The sequence below is a fragment of the Camelina sativa genome, chromosome 12 (assembly GCF_000633955.1).
Source record: "Camelina sativa cultivar DH55 chromosome 12, Cs, whole genome shotgun sequence".
NCBI classification, from domain to species: domain Eukaryota; kingdom Viridiplantae; phylum Streptophyta; class Magnoliopsida; order Brassicales; family Brassicaceae; genus Camelina; species Camelina sativa.
Genome location: NC_025696.1, coordinates 17,434,285 through 17,450,646, shown reverse-complemented (window position 1 = coordinate 17,450,646; position 16,362 = coordinate 17,434,285). Strand labels below are relative to the sequence as shown.

The 16,362-nt window shown below is 36.7% G+C and overlaps 2 protein-coding genes across 2 annotated transcripts in view; one reads left to right on the top strand and one right to left on the bottom strand.

Moving 5' to 3' along the window:
* LOC104733607 overlaps positions 1-1,324 on the bottom strand; it is a 6,269-nt gene extending 4,945 nt beyond the window's left edge. Inside the window, exons 1-6 of the mRNA XM_010453174.1 lie at positions 1,178-1,324; positions 826-1,090; positions 648-747; positions 349-473; positions 154-238; positions 36-76 (exon numbers count right to left, since the gene is read on the bottom strand). Coding sequence (XP_010451476.1) covers positions 36-76; positions 154-238; positions 349-473; positions 648-747; positions 826-1,090; positions 1,178-1,324 — 763 coding nt within the window. The remainder of the gene's footprint in view (positions 1-35; positions 77-153; positions 239-348; positions 474-647; positions 748-825; positions 1,091-1,177) is intronic.
* LOC104733606 (nuclear transcription factor Y subunit C-8-like) lies at positions 3,655-5,228 on the top strand. The gene is made up of 7 exons (XM_019233597.1): positions 3,655-3,804; positions 3,918-3,972; positions 4,105-4,175; positions 4,419-4,478; positions 4,756-4,857; positions 4,952-4,998; positions 5,162-5,228. Exons 1-7 carry the CDS (start codon positions 3,655-3,657, stop codon positions 5,226-5,228), a joined length of 552 nt encoding a protein of 183 aa, XP_019089142.1.

The window sequence follows — 16,362 nt, the reverse complement described above, 5'->3', positions numbered from 1 at the left end:
CTTGGAGCCAGACGGGTTATAAACTCTCTTTCCACCAGAATTGGTAACTGTTAAAGCCAATTGATCCGCAGGAAGACTAAAATGAAAAAGTGGAATAGTAAATCATAATGAAACATATTGTTTATTAATAATTTCATAGCTATTTGAATTTACATGTTATGAAAAGCCTCCATCTCTGGTAACTGAGGATTGATCATCAAGATAGAAGAATCGAAAGCATTCTCAATGTATCGTTTTTCTGAAATGAAATATAAATATGATACAGTAGTTAAATGTTTTCTAAAAATACTTTTGATAAATATTCTGTGCCCTAGAAATTAAATGTATAAATATTATGCGTACTGTTACCTTTATAGCTGTTTTGTTTAACAAAGCGTAGGAAACACATAACCATTCCATCACTTGAATCATTGATAGCACGATCTAAAGCTTCAGCGTAGGTTTCCCATAGAGTACATGATAATCGTTTATCCCTAAATAAGAATTTTAACAGACATAGATTATATTAAAATAGTATAACGTATAAGCATGAAAATCTATATAAAATAGATTTTAAATAGTATAATGTATAAGCATGAAAATATATATATTATTTTTGTTATGAACAAAAAAAATCTAAAAATATATATTTAGATTTATAATATTACTCAGTGTCTCTTATCTCAAACTCAATTTTCTTCCTGGTAATGTTGTTACGACTTGTGATTTCTTCTAAACCTCCAGAACTGACTACTTGACCAATAACGTCTGTAAATATAAATAATACAACTATTAATAAAATCATCTTTGTAAATTAGTAACAAAATATATGTATTATGAAATTACCTAGCAGGAGATTTTTGTCAAGATTTCCAGCAAGTATACTATCAAACGATGTGAATGATAGGTAATGATCATCAGATACATTTTCAGAAGGAATAATTGTGGTACCATATCTGGTACTAATCTTATACTTAATAAGAGAAGGACGCAAGTAGGATGTACAGAGATTCAAACCAAAAGTTGATATAACTTTCCAAGATCCAGGCTTCAATTCAGATTCAAACTTTTTGATATGATCCTTTCTGATAGAAGCTCCTATTTTGTCACCCTATATAAAACAAAAAAAAAACTCTTAGAATGAATTGATATTAATATATTAGCAAAAGAATAATAAATCTATACTTAAAATACATACTGTTTCGTCAGCGAGAATTAGTTCGAGTGATTCACCAAGTTTAGCGGTATTCATTTTCCAACTGTGGAGAATTTTGACTTGAATACGCCAAGCGTTTTTGTATGGTTTTAGGTCTTTCAAAGGAGTGTAAGATAGGGGTAGAGCCATCATTTTGTGTAACGAAGTAAAAATCGTTATTTTAGTATAATAATCCAATAGAAAGTTCTCAATATATTTATAGTTATAATTCATTGATTTAGGTTATCACTTATAAGTTAAGATTTGATATCAGGAATATACGCAAAATATATTTACTTGCTTGATTCGTTACAACTGATAAACGAATATTCCTTTGAAAATTTGATCGTAAAAGATTAGTTCATAATTGTAACATCGGAAATCAAGGAATTAAACAAAATATGGTAACTTGAATATTCGTTTTATAAGATTTTAACTGAATCAGAAAAATTTCCTTTTAAATTAATATTTGTTATGATATGTTTCGGTAATTAAGTAAATATTCAAATTCTTCGGTATTAAAATTTATGAAATCAGAGTGTTTGCCTATAACGAATGGGTTTGTTTGGGATCTTAATTAACTAATCTTGAATTAAATAATAAACTGGATCCGAAAAATATTATTCTCGAACACAAACAGATCCGGTGGTTATTTTCCTTCTATTGTCGGTTTTTTTAAGGATCCGCGTCCCGACCCGTTTTTTTTAAAGTAATCGACCGAGGGCATTTTCGTCATTTGTCAAAATCGAAACTATAGGTTAGTTAGATTAAATTTTGTGATTCTCTAATCATTTTTAATGAAAAATCTACCAAAACCAAGTCATGGTCCATTTTTACTCTAGAGAGTACTTCTGCTTTAATAGTATAGATGTGAACCATTTAATTTTTTCATTCTGTCGATGGTATGATTCTAACGTGATAACTTTCAGTTTGTTGTCCTTATAACATTTCTAAAATGTTCATGCTTTGTTTTTTACAGGAGGTGATTTATTTCTTTTGGAAAATGGAGATAACAGAAATGATAACACCAAATTTAGACAATATGAATGCCATGTCTGGAGGAGCAAATTTTAACTAATTAATGAACAACATGACATGGATGGATGTCTTGGTAGTGAAAATCAAGATGATGAAGGAGAGGCAATGGTTGAAGAGACTTTATCAGGTATAAAAAAACAACATCCTCTTAGGTAGTGTTAGCTTTGGAAGAAGAGTTTATTTTGTTCTAAAAAGGTTTTGATTTTTTCGGTTATTTAACAAAACCGAAATTTGTTTTAAAACAAAAAAAATTGAATTTTTCGGTTATTTAGAACTAATTTCAGGTTTTTCGGTTTTTTTGGGTTGTTCGGTTATTTTAGGGGTAAATTTCAGTTTTGTTAAATTTTTTCCTAAAAATAAAATAAAAATAAAAAAAAAAAAAATAGAAAAATTCGGTTAACCGGTTACTGAACCGAAATAACCAAAATTTTTTGGTTTTTTGAAAAAAAAAATTGTACCGATCGGTTCAGCCGCGATAGCCGAAACCGAACCGAACATCTAAAATATCAGTTTGGTTTGGTTCGGTTATTTATGTTTGGTTTATAATCCCATGCCTAACATAAGCTATTGGCTTGTGATTCATGTGAACATTTTGACCTTATTACAATTTTAGTGTAGCCATCACACCAAAAGGTTGAATACATGAATAAAAAAGATTTCAAGCTAAAACAAGCGAAAATGATGATGGATTTACCTCCCAGTTCGCAGGACAAGAAGGCCTTCTTTGATCAACTATTTTTTTTCCGCTATGCACTGAAGACTCCATATTCCATCATCATGCAAGATTCTTGCACATATTGGTTTGGAAATACAGTTGAGGTTGCAATGACCAGTCTCACCATGTTATATTCCAAAAACAGATAATCGAAAACAATGAAGATGATGAAGAGAGCTTTTGTGGAAAGCACACATATATATATATATCGAGCTAGAGCCATAACAAACAGTAATTATCATTTAAGAGAATGCTAATATAATTAGATTCAATACTTGTATTAAGAATCTTAAGGAGGGAAAAAACTCATTGGAACATTAATTCTACAACTTTGGTAAATCTATAGCTCTTTGAGCTTGTGTAGCTTGTATAAGGAATAACTAGTCAAGAAAGTATTTTATGAAAGCCACGCGCCACGTAGAAAAATCATGATGACCAGTTGTCATGGCGCGTGACCTTCACGGAAAACGTTCGCGACTGATTTTCTTATTCAAACCTCATGAGCCCAAATAGGTATACATAATCCAATTTTCAAAATATTAATTTTATAATCAGTTGTTTTCCCTCTTTAGGACTCTCAATTAGGTAGTGAATCTAGTTATATTGGTAGAGTTTTAATGATAATTATTATTTGTTATGGCTCTAGGTTGATATATATATAGGTGCTTTTCACAAAATCTCTCTTCATCATCTTCATTGTTTTTGTTTATCTGTTTTAAAATATAACATGGTGAGACCAGTCATTGCAACATCAACTGTGATTCCAAATCATTCTGTGCAAGAATCTTGCTTGATGATCGAATATGGCAAGCCTTCTGTGCATAGCGGAAGGAAAAGAGTTGATCAAAGAAAGCCTTCTTGTCCTGCGAACCGGGAGGTAAATTGATCATCATTTTGTCCTATTTTTGCTTGAAATCTTTTTTCTCATGTATTCAACATTTTGGTATGATGGTCTACACTAAAATTGTAAAATTATTTTTTTTTTGGCAGAGAGATATTCTAAAACAAGATTTGGAGATGTTTTGGGCTTACCATAATTCCACTGGTAATTCATTTCAGTATTGTTAAGAGCATTATCACAGAAAAAAAAAACATATTTATATAACATAATTATATCTCAAATATATTTTCCCGCTTACCCTTATCCAAACTCTCTGAGTTATTCTGGTGAATACAGGGTTGCAGGAAAAGGTTGATTTACCTCATACGAGGATCAAACGAGTTATGAAATCCAATCCTCAAGTCAAGGTTTATAAATTCACATATATTGTCTCTTTCGATAATCCTATGATTTTTGTTGATTTTGCTCGGAGTTTTTCAAAATTTCCATTATGATAAACAAAAAATCTCTTGTTAAATTTAGATAATGTTATTGTTAGTGATTTTACTGTTCAAATAATCATGAAATAGGGGTGACAAATAAAAATATGTTGTTTTATTGATTTTATTGGAAAAACAGAATTGTTGAGTGTAATCAATTTATTTTTTCAGATGGTCGGTTGGAATAGTCCTGTTCTTTTGGCTAAAGCTTGTGACATTTTCATTCAGGAGGTAACCCTCCGTGCCTGGACACAAACTCAATCACACTCTCGCACCACCATCCGACGTTGTGATATATATGAAGCCTTAAAAACTTCGGATATTTATGATAAACTTGCTGATCATGTATTTTTTGAAAAATGCTCTGTCTACCATCATGTTATATTCTCATCTTTTGCAATCTTACCTTATGAAATCAACTAAATTTGTGTTTATATTTTACATAATGTATGTTATCCATGTTAATTATGCTAATATTCTCTTCTTAAACTATTCTGTTATGTTTTAGGGTATGTCGCCACAAGGTGTCGTACATGGGCAACTGAATACACCTGCAAATGTGGATGTGCCGAAAATGAAAGCTCCGATTGATATAGACCAAATTCAGCAGGTATATCAGTTGACGTTTTGATTGGTATTACTTGAGAACAAACAAGATGATGCAACTCTAAGTTAGATATCTTGTTTGTTTCTTGCATTTTCAGCAAAGTCTTTACAATCTAACCGCTGATGATTTTATTGAGATTGGAAAGTTTGAGTACGACCCTAAGCTCCAGGTGGTTTTTTTTTTTTGAACTTCTATGTGCACAACAAACTTCAAAAAAAGAAAAAGAGAACCGAGCTAATAACAATGGATTTCAAAAACACAAAAACTCATAAAGGATTTGGTTGTTCTTATGGCTTTGATTTTGCAGTGAAAATTGTCTTGGTGGAAGCTGTTATGGAAGAGAAACTCAGCTGAAAGATGGAAAAGACATATGAAGAACAATTCACCCAAAACCATGTTTTTGAATATGATGCTTGTGAGAAATTTGTTGAAATGGGTAGTTTTACCTTTAAATATTTAAACATTCTTATATGTATGATTCACTTGTGGCCAAAACAAAAGTTGTATGGCCAGTAAGCCATAACTAATTTTGAGAATTAAGTACATTTAAAACAATATATACAACTATCTGCAAGTAAAATACACCACTAGACTAAATAGCTTGCAATGAACTGCTTGTAACTTTTCATCTAAATGCAAACTAAACCTTTTATATCACAGTTAGAAAAGATATGAATATTCCCAGCTTGTAACTTTAACTATTTTCGTAATTATAATTAGCACATACCTCATTGTTTGCGTTATGTAACGCCTATGTCCCAAAAAAAATATGAATATTGAAGTTTATATCGAGAACTAGAGATGAGTCGGTTTAATTTCTGGTTGGTTTGCTAAGCTGGTCGATTTATTAATTAAATCAAAGAATGGTTTAATTAATTCCAGTTTAGGTAAATCTTGGTTTAATTTAATTAAACCAGAAATCCTATTATTAATCAAGTGACGCTTTCTTCTCCTTTGCTGGGTGGCTGTTGTCAACATTGTTCTGATCAGAGAGAAGGATAAAAAGAGAGAGAACTCTTGGTTATTTGGTGTAAAGGAGAAAGAGAAGGAGATCAAACTTTTTCCTTAGAGTAAAGAGAGAAACAGAACTGTCGGGGTTTGAGAGAAGGAGGATCAGACTGCTCAAATCGTTTCGGAAGTTTCGTGGGACACGTTTTCTCATAAGCGAGTTGGGACCATCGGGGATTGTAACTGAGATCGTGGCCTCGTCTAGTTTCTGACCGGCACAAGATTTTTGTGGGAGGCTTCGTGACGTCTAGGGCTAGCTTTTCATCGAAGGGATTTGATAGTTAACGGACGTTTCCGGACTGTTGTAGACGCAAGGAGAGTTTCTCCTGATTAGTTTTGTTGTTAGAATCAGCTTGTTAAGGTGAGTGCGTGACCATGAGCTTATCTGAGCGAATGGGTTGTATGACTTGTTTTGTGTGATGATGAGTAGGTGTGGTGAATGTGTTATTGGGGGTTTTATTATAATGACTAGTTTGTTATGTTTTATTTGTGGTTGTACTCTTGATTTGCTTGTGTGTATAGATCGTAGATGGGAGGGTAGCCTTAATGGGTATTTCTAGTAATACTCACGCATCTCATTTTGTTTGTGGTGCAGGTAATGCATGTGTAGCGTGGAATCATGGCGATGAGGAGGAGGATGATTTAGAGTCTCGGTTGTATTATTGGTTAGGTTATTTATGTTGAAACCTGGTTTAGAAGCATGCTAGGTTGTTGGTTTATATTGGTTATGATTGGTATTGTATTTTAATATATTAGAGTTAGTTTAGTATGTCTTCCGCTGTGCATGTTGATTTATTGTTGGTTTATTGTGTGGGTTGTAATTAAATATTATAGGGTAATTAATTATATTATTATTATTACAAAAATGGTTCAGGTTGTTTCAGTTTGGTATCAGAGCCCTTACGGTTCTAGGGCGGGTTAATGGATGGTTTAGAGTGGTTTAGGAATTTAATTGGTTGAATTATTTTCCTATTGTTTGATGCATGATGTTGTGTGATGGAATTGATTATGAGTAGTTAGTCAATTTTCATGTGGTATGGAGTCCTAGAATCATCATCTTCGAGCCTTCAATGAGATTCCACGGTAACTTTTCGGTCAAAGTAACTGAGAGAACCCCAGAGTTAAGTGTGCTTGACCTGGAGTAGTCTTAAGATGGGTGACCTTCTGAGAACTGATTGTTGGAACTGTGTGAGTGAGGACAAAACACAGAGAAAGATCATGTGGTGATTTGTAGGAACTGTAACAAGTCTTTAGAATCTCCCGGACGTTGCAAACCGGCCGTCGGATAGAGATGAGCTCACGGGACTAGCGAGAGGACGTGAGGCCCATTAAAGAAGGTGGGCCCATGGACTGGGATTAGACATGGGGCCTACTAAGAGGTGGCGGTCGGGGCGTTACAATAGCCATAAATAGAAAGTTTCTAAAATAGAAAGTTTTAAGGGAGTTAGAGCTTGGCTATTTATGGAAAGTGTGGTTGCAAACAAATAGAACGTTCTATAAATAGTTAGAAGTTGTCTATTTTTGGAAAGGGCGTGTGTAAACACCCGATTGGTTGGAATGTTTTAGGGTTCCCTTGATATCGAGGGACTGCTACAACACCCAATATTAACTACTCTGCACACAATTTCGTGAGTTTGCCAAAGTAACTTCCACAGCAAGGTCTTTAATGAAGCGAACCCGATTGCGACACATCCTATTATCACCAAACACATCACAACACCTCCATTTCCAGCTCCACCATACGGCCATAGCAAAGGTCGTGGACCAGTCCCCTTCCTTGGTCGCAAGTCCATGTTTCAGATTCTCAAACACCCATTCAAACAAAGAGGTAGTCAAAAACCCTCGTCGTTTGCTAGGCGGGATAATAAGTGTCCACAGTCCAGCCATTGTTGGGCAGTCTCGAAGTACGTGAATGATTGTTTCTATACCCCCACAAAAAAACTGTGCACACATCTGAATCACATAAGTGTGCCTCCGCTTACGCTCTGCATTTGTCATAATTGCCTGCTGCACAACTAACCAGAGAAACAACTTAACCCTTTCATGTGCTACTACCCGCCATATCCGCTGATAAAAGCTTGACATGTTATGTCCTGGTGCATCCGCTTTTGTCAGGAGACTATATGCAGACTTAACTGTGAATTTACTTTCGGGACTCTCCCCCCATGACAATCGATCCTTATCTCCAGTAAAACTATCCAACACGACCGCCATGAGCTCAAATCGAGTATAATCTGACACAAACGGTGATATGTGCGGGAGATCCCAACCAGTCCCATCACTCCATAGATCCCGAGCTGTTAAACTTTCAGAACCAGGTGGCAGTGCTTCTGTAAGACACTCCACAAGTGTTATAAAGAAACTGCCAAACACTTTTGCGTTCACCACCAATAACGTCGTCGCTCTCTTTGTAATCGAGTTCTAGTATCATCGTCCAAATTGACAACCACCGTTTTGACAAAATCATGGTAGCCACTGCATCTTTTGTTGGGACAAGCAACAATATTTGCACAAGCAAATCATACGGTAAAGTATTGATCATGTTTTCACCTACAATATTACACAAGGAATACGATCTTGACGAAAATGTTATGAATTAGTGATATGCATGCACACACCAAGTGCCGGCCCAACATTCACGAGTGTCCTACTCAAAAATCTAAAAATGTACCTTTTTCACCTATTACAAAAGTTTTAGATTTTCTATAGAAGGTCACAACTTATATTTAAAGCCCCTTTTACATATCCTACAAAATAAAAAAAAGCTTTTTACATCTAAATAAAAAAGTCCTTATACATACCCTACAAAAAATAAGTCTTTTGTTTAGCAGATTTTTAAGTGAAAAGGACCTTCAAAAATTTAGGTCCGAATCTTTAGCTTCAGTGGCTTCCTCCGTGGGCCGGGCATGCACACACCCATTATATATTGCAATTTTGTTTTAAAGAATACATCAAAAAATAAAGCCTATTAACATTTTTACTAAATAGTTACTGATTTTCTTTCCCAAGTAACCTTTTTATATTGCTTATGTGGATAAATAATTTATTTAAAGTTTTGATATGAATACCTTAAAATAATAAATTATAAATTATGTAGGAGTTATAGAGAATTAGGAAAATATGAAAAAATTAAAAGAATGTATTTAACAAATTAAATAAAAATTATTATAAGGAAAAATATCTTGAGGCAGATATTGTTTAGTAAATTATCTTTGATAAATTGTTTTTAAACACATTATTTATTGTTATTCCCTTTCATAAAAATATTAAGACAAAAATAATTGTTAACATTTGTAGAAAACAACTATAGATTTGTGTCTTAAAAATTACATTTATATGCTTATTTCCATAAAAAGGGAAAAAATAAATAAATACATTAATTAAAGTACAGTGTATTTCTAAATTAAATAAATAAAAGTGCAGTGTCCTTGTTCAAATGATAAGGAATTTCATCCTAATTAAAACTTAGAATATATATGTCTTCTAAATCAAAATTGAAAACTCCAAAACTAATGATAAAATTTTCTTTATTTTTCATTTTAATTTTATAAGCAGAAAAAATGATTCCATTGAGAACCAGAAAAAATATTAAAATAATATTTACCTTTGTCACAATGAACCCTAAACTACTGTCTAGTAGAAACTAAAAATGAAACGACAGTTTTGAACTCATAATTATAATTTATAAGCATGTCGAGAATTATGAGAACAATTTATGTGTTTTGTGCTTTTAGGGCATGAGGTGAGGGCAGAGTGTTTCCTCATAAACTCACCCGCGATCACCACAAAGGAAGCTCTCTTTTAAAGCAAAGCTCTCAACGAGTGCAAATGGCTTCCATTGGTGTGTTAACTTAGAATTCTTGCATTTGTAATGATAAGTAAATAGGTCATCCTCTTCTGCTGCATTAATATGCATATACGATATGCAATTCATGGCTATTACAAAGAGATAGGGAGACAGAGGATCACCTTATCTTAGACCGCTTTTTCCTTTGAAATATCCATGGATTGCACCATTATACCCAACTGAAACACTAGTGGTGTCTACACAATCCTCTAGCCACTGTAGATACTCTTCAAGCACGTTTAAACTTCTCAAGCAACCAAATAATACTTCCCATCTTATTGTGTCAAACGCTTTTGCAAGATCAACCTCCATCACTATGCATGCGTTTAGGCCCCTTCTCCTTATGATACCTTTGCACGAGTTCTCCAGCCAAAATACTCTAGTTTTTTACAAATGCAGTTTGACTTGGCAAAATCACATCTTGAATAATTGGTTTCAGTTTGGCAACTAGTAGCTTAGATATGAACTCATAAATTGTATTGCTACATGAACCAGGTCTATAATCTGCAAGGAAAGAAGCACCTCGCTTCTTTAGAATCAAGGTGAGAATTGTAGTATTATTGGTGATAATGGGAGGAAGTGTTGCACTGAATCCAGCAATTCTTTTCACAGAATTGACCATGAAGCATTGAAAGAACCTGAGGTTAAACCGTCTGGTCCCGGTGCTTTTTTTATTTAGCTTCATCTAAACTCTTTGAATTTCCTCAGAAGATGGAATAATGGACATATATAGAATAGTTTCATTTCTTTGATTGTAGGCTTTGTAACCAGCTCAGAAGAATCAAGATAGGAGGAAGAGTCTTTGGCGCTACAATGTTCATGAAATGACTAGATATATTTCAAGTTCCCCATTTGGAAGTGAGATTGATCTTATGGAATTGAATGAGTTTCTCACATCAGCATTTCTATGAAAGAAAGTGTAGGATTCTGGTCTCCCTCCTCTAATTATTGAATTCTGGACATTTACTTAACGAACGCCTTCCTCAATTTGTCTCAGATAAATCCATTTGGAGTGAGCTTCTCTCTCGGCTTGGAAACTCGTTAGCTTCTCTTAAGAAACTCGTTAGCTTCTCTCACTCTCTCTTAAATATTTGAAAAGTTCTCTCGATTTAATTGTTTTAGAGGCCAAAAAAGAAGCAAAACTGTGATGAAAAGACTGCAACCAGCAATGACGGTACTTACTTGTAGACCTAATTTGGGTATAGAGAGAAAAGGAATGGGGTTATAAGGATAAGGACGACTATGAATATTTGACATCGAAGTGTTTCTGTTGTGCTTTTGTAACCCATCTCCTACTATCATCGCATGCCGGTCCTTTCGAGCAAGTTCCATTGTAAGAGAAAGAGAGAGATTGAAATATAGTAGAATAGAATGTAAAGTTGTGTTTATTCATATGGTAAAGAGTAGTATTTATACATGTACAAGTTGCCTAATACGATAGAGTCGTATCTTTGTGAATATATTGAGACATATCCTAATACCCCCCTCACGTTGGTAAGTAGTAATTGCGAATACCCAACGTGGACAATAGATAATCAAACACCAGTCGAGGTAGAGATTTGGTTAGAAGATCAGCAACTTGATCATGTGTAGAAATGTGTTCAGTAGAGATTAACTTGTCTTGAACCGCGTCACGAACTTGATGGCAGTCGCGTTCAATGTGCTTGGTCTTTTCATGGAAAACAGGGTTGGCAGCAATGTGAATAGCCGCTTGACTATCGCAAAACAGAGGAATACGATGTGAGTGCTCAACACCAAGAGTCGAGAGCAGAGCCTTCAACCATTTGATCTCCTTGAGAGCAAAGGCCATGGATCGATATTCAGCTTCAGCAGAGTAGAAGACACAGTATCTTGTTTCTTGGTCCGCCAAGAGATCGGAGAGTCGCCAAGTTACATAATATAAGCAGAGAGAGAATGACGGGTGCGAGGACACGCTCCATGATCAGCATCACAATAGGCCGTGAGAGACAAAAGACTGTCGGATCAAAGAAAAATTCCCTGTTCGGACGAGCCCTTAAGGTAGCTTACAAGGCGGAGAGCCGCCTCCCAATGAGCGACAAGAGGAGCATGCATGAACTGGGACAAGATATGCACAGCATAACAAAGATTGGGTCTGGTTATAGTGAGATAGATGAAACGACCAACAAGGCGTCGATACTGTTCGGGATTAGCAAATGCAGGACATTCAACAGAACCAAGCTTGTGATTCAACTCCATAGGAACAGCCAAAGGCTTGCAGGCAAGCATACCAGCCTCTTTGATGATGTCTAACGCATACTTGCATTGCGAGAAACAAAAACCTTCTGGTCCACGCGAGACTTCGATACCAAGGAAGTATTTTATCTTTCCAAGATCCTTCATATGAAAACACTTGTGAAGCTGAGCCTTAAAATGATTGATGGCATCAAGATCATTGCCGGCAACGATGAAAACGTCGACATAGACCAGAACATGTATATAGTTCGACCCGTTTTTATAAGTGAACAAGGAGTAATCGTCGTAGCTTTGAGTAAAGCCAATATTGCGAAGAGCCGTAGACAGCTTTGCAAACCAGCACCGAGGCGCCTGTTTAAGACCATATAGGGATTTCCTTAGACGACAAACCTTGTTCATGTCAGAGCACTTAAAACCAGGAGGTAACTTCATGTAAACCTCCTCCTCAAGATCACCATGCAGGAAGGCATTGTGAACATCCATCTGATGTACTTCCCAATTTTTTGCAGCAGCAACAGGCAGGAGAGACCAAACCGTTGTCATTTTCGCAACTGGAGCAAAAGTCTCCTTAAAGTCGGTACCTTCCTTTTGATGATTTCCTTTAACAACCAAACGGGCTTTATGACGCTCCCGAGATCCGTCAGAGTGAAATTTAAGCTTGTAAACGCATTTGCAGTTGATAGCATGCTTCCCAGCCGGGAGATCAGTTAAGTCCCATGTATGGTTAGCCTCAAGAGCCTCGATTTCTTTTTGCATAGCATCACACCATTCCTTGAAATGTTTGGGCTCCGTACTGTCGAGGATGGCCGCGAGAAATGCGATGTGATTCGCTGAAAAATCAGCATTAGATAAATAGTGGGATAAAGGATATAACACCTTACCAGAAACCGAGTTCGAGGAGGAAGACGTGGGGATACCAGGGAAGAGAACGTGAGAAGTAGAGTGTATTGGGGGTACGAAGCAATCCTTGAGTAAGATGGAGGGCTTCTTAACCCGATGCCCTTTGCCAAGTAATTCAGGAAGACCAGGTGACGTGCTACCAGAGTCAACCGGGTCGGAAACAGAGTCAGCTGCAGTAGTAGAAGTAAGTGGACTCAAGGGAGTCGGAGGAGAAACAACAGTGGCGGTTGGTGAAATTGGTTCGGGTAACGAGTCAGCCTGCACCGGAGAATTAACAACCACAGCCGGAGCCTGCGAGGGGACAGAGATAGTAGAGTCCACGGGAGCAAACCAGTCATCCTCGTCGATAACCAAAGGTGGAGATGGTAGCGAGGGAGATGGTTGTGGTGGATCAACATAAGGAAACACATCCTCCTGAAACCGTACATCGCGACTCACGAAAATCTTGCACGTTTCAAGATCATAAACACGCCAAGCTTTCTTTCCATGGGGGTAACCGAGAAAAATACACTTACGACTGCGAGACCCGAACTTGTCTTTGTCACGATGACGAATGTGTGCATAGCACAAGCACCCAAATGTCTGTAGCATGTCATAAGAGGGACGAGTACCAAATAGAACTTCATATGGAGTTTTGCCATTCAAAACAGAGGATGGGGTTCAGTTAATAAGATGAGTGGTGGTGAGAATGCTCTCTCCCCAAAACTTAACGGGAAGGTTGCCTTGAAAAAGACAAGCACGAGCCACATTTAAAATGTGACGGTGTTTACGCTCAGCACGTCCGTTTTGTTGTGGAGTATCTACACACGATGTTTGGTGCAGAATGCCGTGTTCTTGAAAATAAGAAGTAAGGCACATGAACTCAGAACCATTGTCACTGCGAATAACACGAACAGGTTTACTGAATTGCCTTTCGGTCATAGCACAGAAATTTCGAATGAGATAAGAAACCTCGGACTTAGCGGACATAAGATAGGTCCAAACAGAGCGTGAGTAATCGTCGACAATGGTAAGAAAATAAACATCACTGGTAGTAGAAGGAGTTCGGTATGGACCCCAGACATCGCAATGAATCAAAGAAAAACATTCCATTGTTTTATTGATACTAATAGGAAAAGAATCACGTGTTTGCTTAGCACGAAAAAAAATGTCACAACGTGCAATCTCGCAAACATCATGCGAAGATTGTTTAAATTCCAGTAAAGAAAACAAAGCACTAGAAGAGGGATGTCCGATTCGTTGATGCAACAAAGCTCCAGAGACGGTGGGAGACGACGAAGCCGTGTAAACCCGAGCAGCAAGGACACCCGTAAAGTAATACACTCCATCACGTTCTTCCTCCGCCCCAATTAAAGTCCTCGAAAAACGGTCCTGTAAGAAACACAAAGTGTCAGTTAATATCGCAATAGAGCCTGTTTGTTTAAGAAGCTTAGAGACATAGATCAAAGTGCAATCAAAATCAGGAACGTAGAGGACATCGCGTAATTTATAAGTAGAATTGAGAGGAATAACGCCTCGCTTGGTTGCACGGGACGCAGTCCCATCGGGTTTGGTGACATTGGAGGGTATAATATCAACAACATCATGTAAAATAGAATAGTCTCCTGTCATATGGTGCGAAGCACCAGTATCGAGAATCACATCAGAGAGACAAGTGTTACCCGATAACTGTTCAGAAGACACATTAGGGCGTTGAGCTTGAAGAAGTGAGATCAGTTGAGAAATCTGATCAGTACTAGTTGTAGAAGAAGAGGCAGCCAGCGCAGTGTAAGCATGTCCACGACCGCGACCAGTACCCCTGTTCGAGCGACCACCACGTTGAACGGGTTTGGTGTCAATGCGGGAGGAGTCGCCTGGTTCGGGTATGGAGAGAGGAATGTTCTTTTGCTCATACTACCAGTCCGGAAAACTGTGAAGTAAGAAGCATTCGCTCACATCATGTCCTTGACGGTGACAATGAGTGCACACACAGTCACGAGGTTTGGGAGCAGAGATAGCAGCAACCTTTGAAGACTGGTCGTACTGAACAGAAAAACCAATCGCCTCAGGTTTTCTTGTTTCTTTGAGACGTGCCACATCCAGGTTTTGTTCTTCACGAATCACTCTCGAGTAGACCTGGTTAAGATAAGGTAATGGATCCTCATCGGTGATTTTGGATCGTATGTGAGAGAACCGAGGGAGATTAAGACCAAAAAGGAACTGATGGATTTGATCATCCTCACGTTCTTTGGCGAAATCAGCAGCAGCCTCACAACGACAAACCCTACTGGATTTGTAGTTCTGGAGTTCTTCCCATAGCTTGGAGAGACGTCCATAGTATTTAAGGACTGGTTGACCATCTTGTTTACATAAAGCGATCTCATCCTTGAGAACTTGTTTGCGGACTCCGTTACCAACAGAGAAACGGACACGGAGACTTTCCCACAAAGTGGAAGCTTTGGAGATGAAAGAGACATGGAGCGGATACGAGGATCTATAGACGTACGGATCCAACCCACGATCATGGAGTTTGCCGCGAGCCACTGTGCAAGTTCTGGGTTAGTGGTCGGTTTAGGGGCCGAGCCATCGATGAAGCCAAGTTTCTGCTTTGCCTGAAGGGAGTTTTGGAGTTCAGTAGCCCATTCAGGATAATTATCTTCTTTTAACACAACGGAGGAGATGAGAGAACCGGGGTTATCGAAGCTTCCGAGTGAGTAAGGGTTGGTTGTCGTGGTAGCCACGGCAAGTTGACTAGAGGGAGGATCCACAGTTGATGTCATCGGAAACACGATGAAAGGAGAGAAAATAGAAGATAGAAAAAGACGGCGGTCACAAAGGATGCAACGGCGGCCAAAAGAAAAAAAATTAGGTCAGAATCTTCTGCTCTGATACCATAAAATATAATAGAATAGAATGTAAAGTTGTGTTTATTCATATGGTAAAGAGTAGTATTTATACATGTACAAGTTGCATAATACGATAGAGTCGTATCTTCGTGAATATATTGAGACATATCCTAATAGAGATTAAGAATGTATTGAGTTTATTTATTCAAAATAAAAAGAATGTATTGAGTTTATTGTTTTGGGTGGTTAGAAAAAGCAACAAAGAAGGATTTTATTAACATTAAATTAATAATACGATTTTCATAAAATTGTACTTGAGTTTTATTCTTCGAATGTGTTTATTGATGTATTAATGGAGCATTTCGAAAATCTAATCAATATATAGACAAACTTTTTAGAGTTAAAATTTGGGAATTAAGTCAAACAGAAAAAAAAAGTTAGCAATAGAATTTCATACTTTTTAATACACAGTATTTGGTTAATAATTTTTCGTTGTCAGAATTTGGTGAATAAGTTCATGGTTTTCTTAGGAATGTAGCAATTAGCTAGTTTGGCCCGTATAGTTTGACATATTCTTAGGAAGAGGCCGGCCTTTCGCACTAACTCTTTGAGGTCTTATATATATAAATAAGTTTGGAGAGAACATGCACGATCTTTTTAACAAAAAAAAAAAAAAAAAAAAAAAAAAAAAAAAAAAAAAAAAAAAAAAAAAAA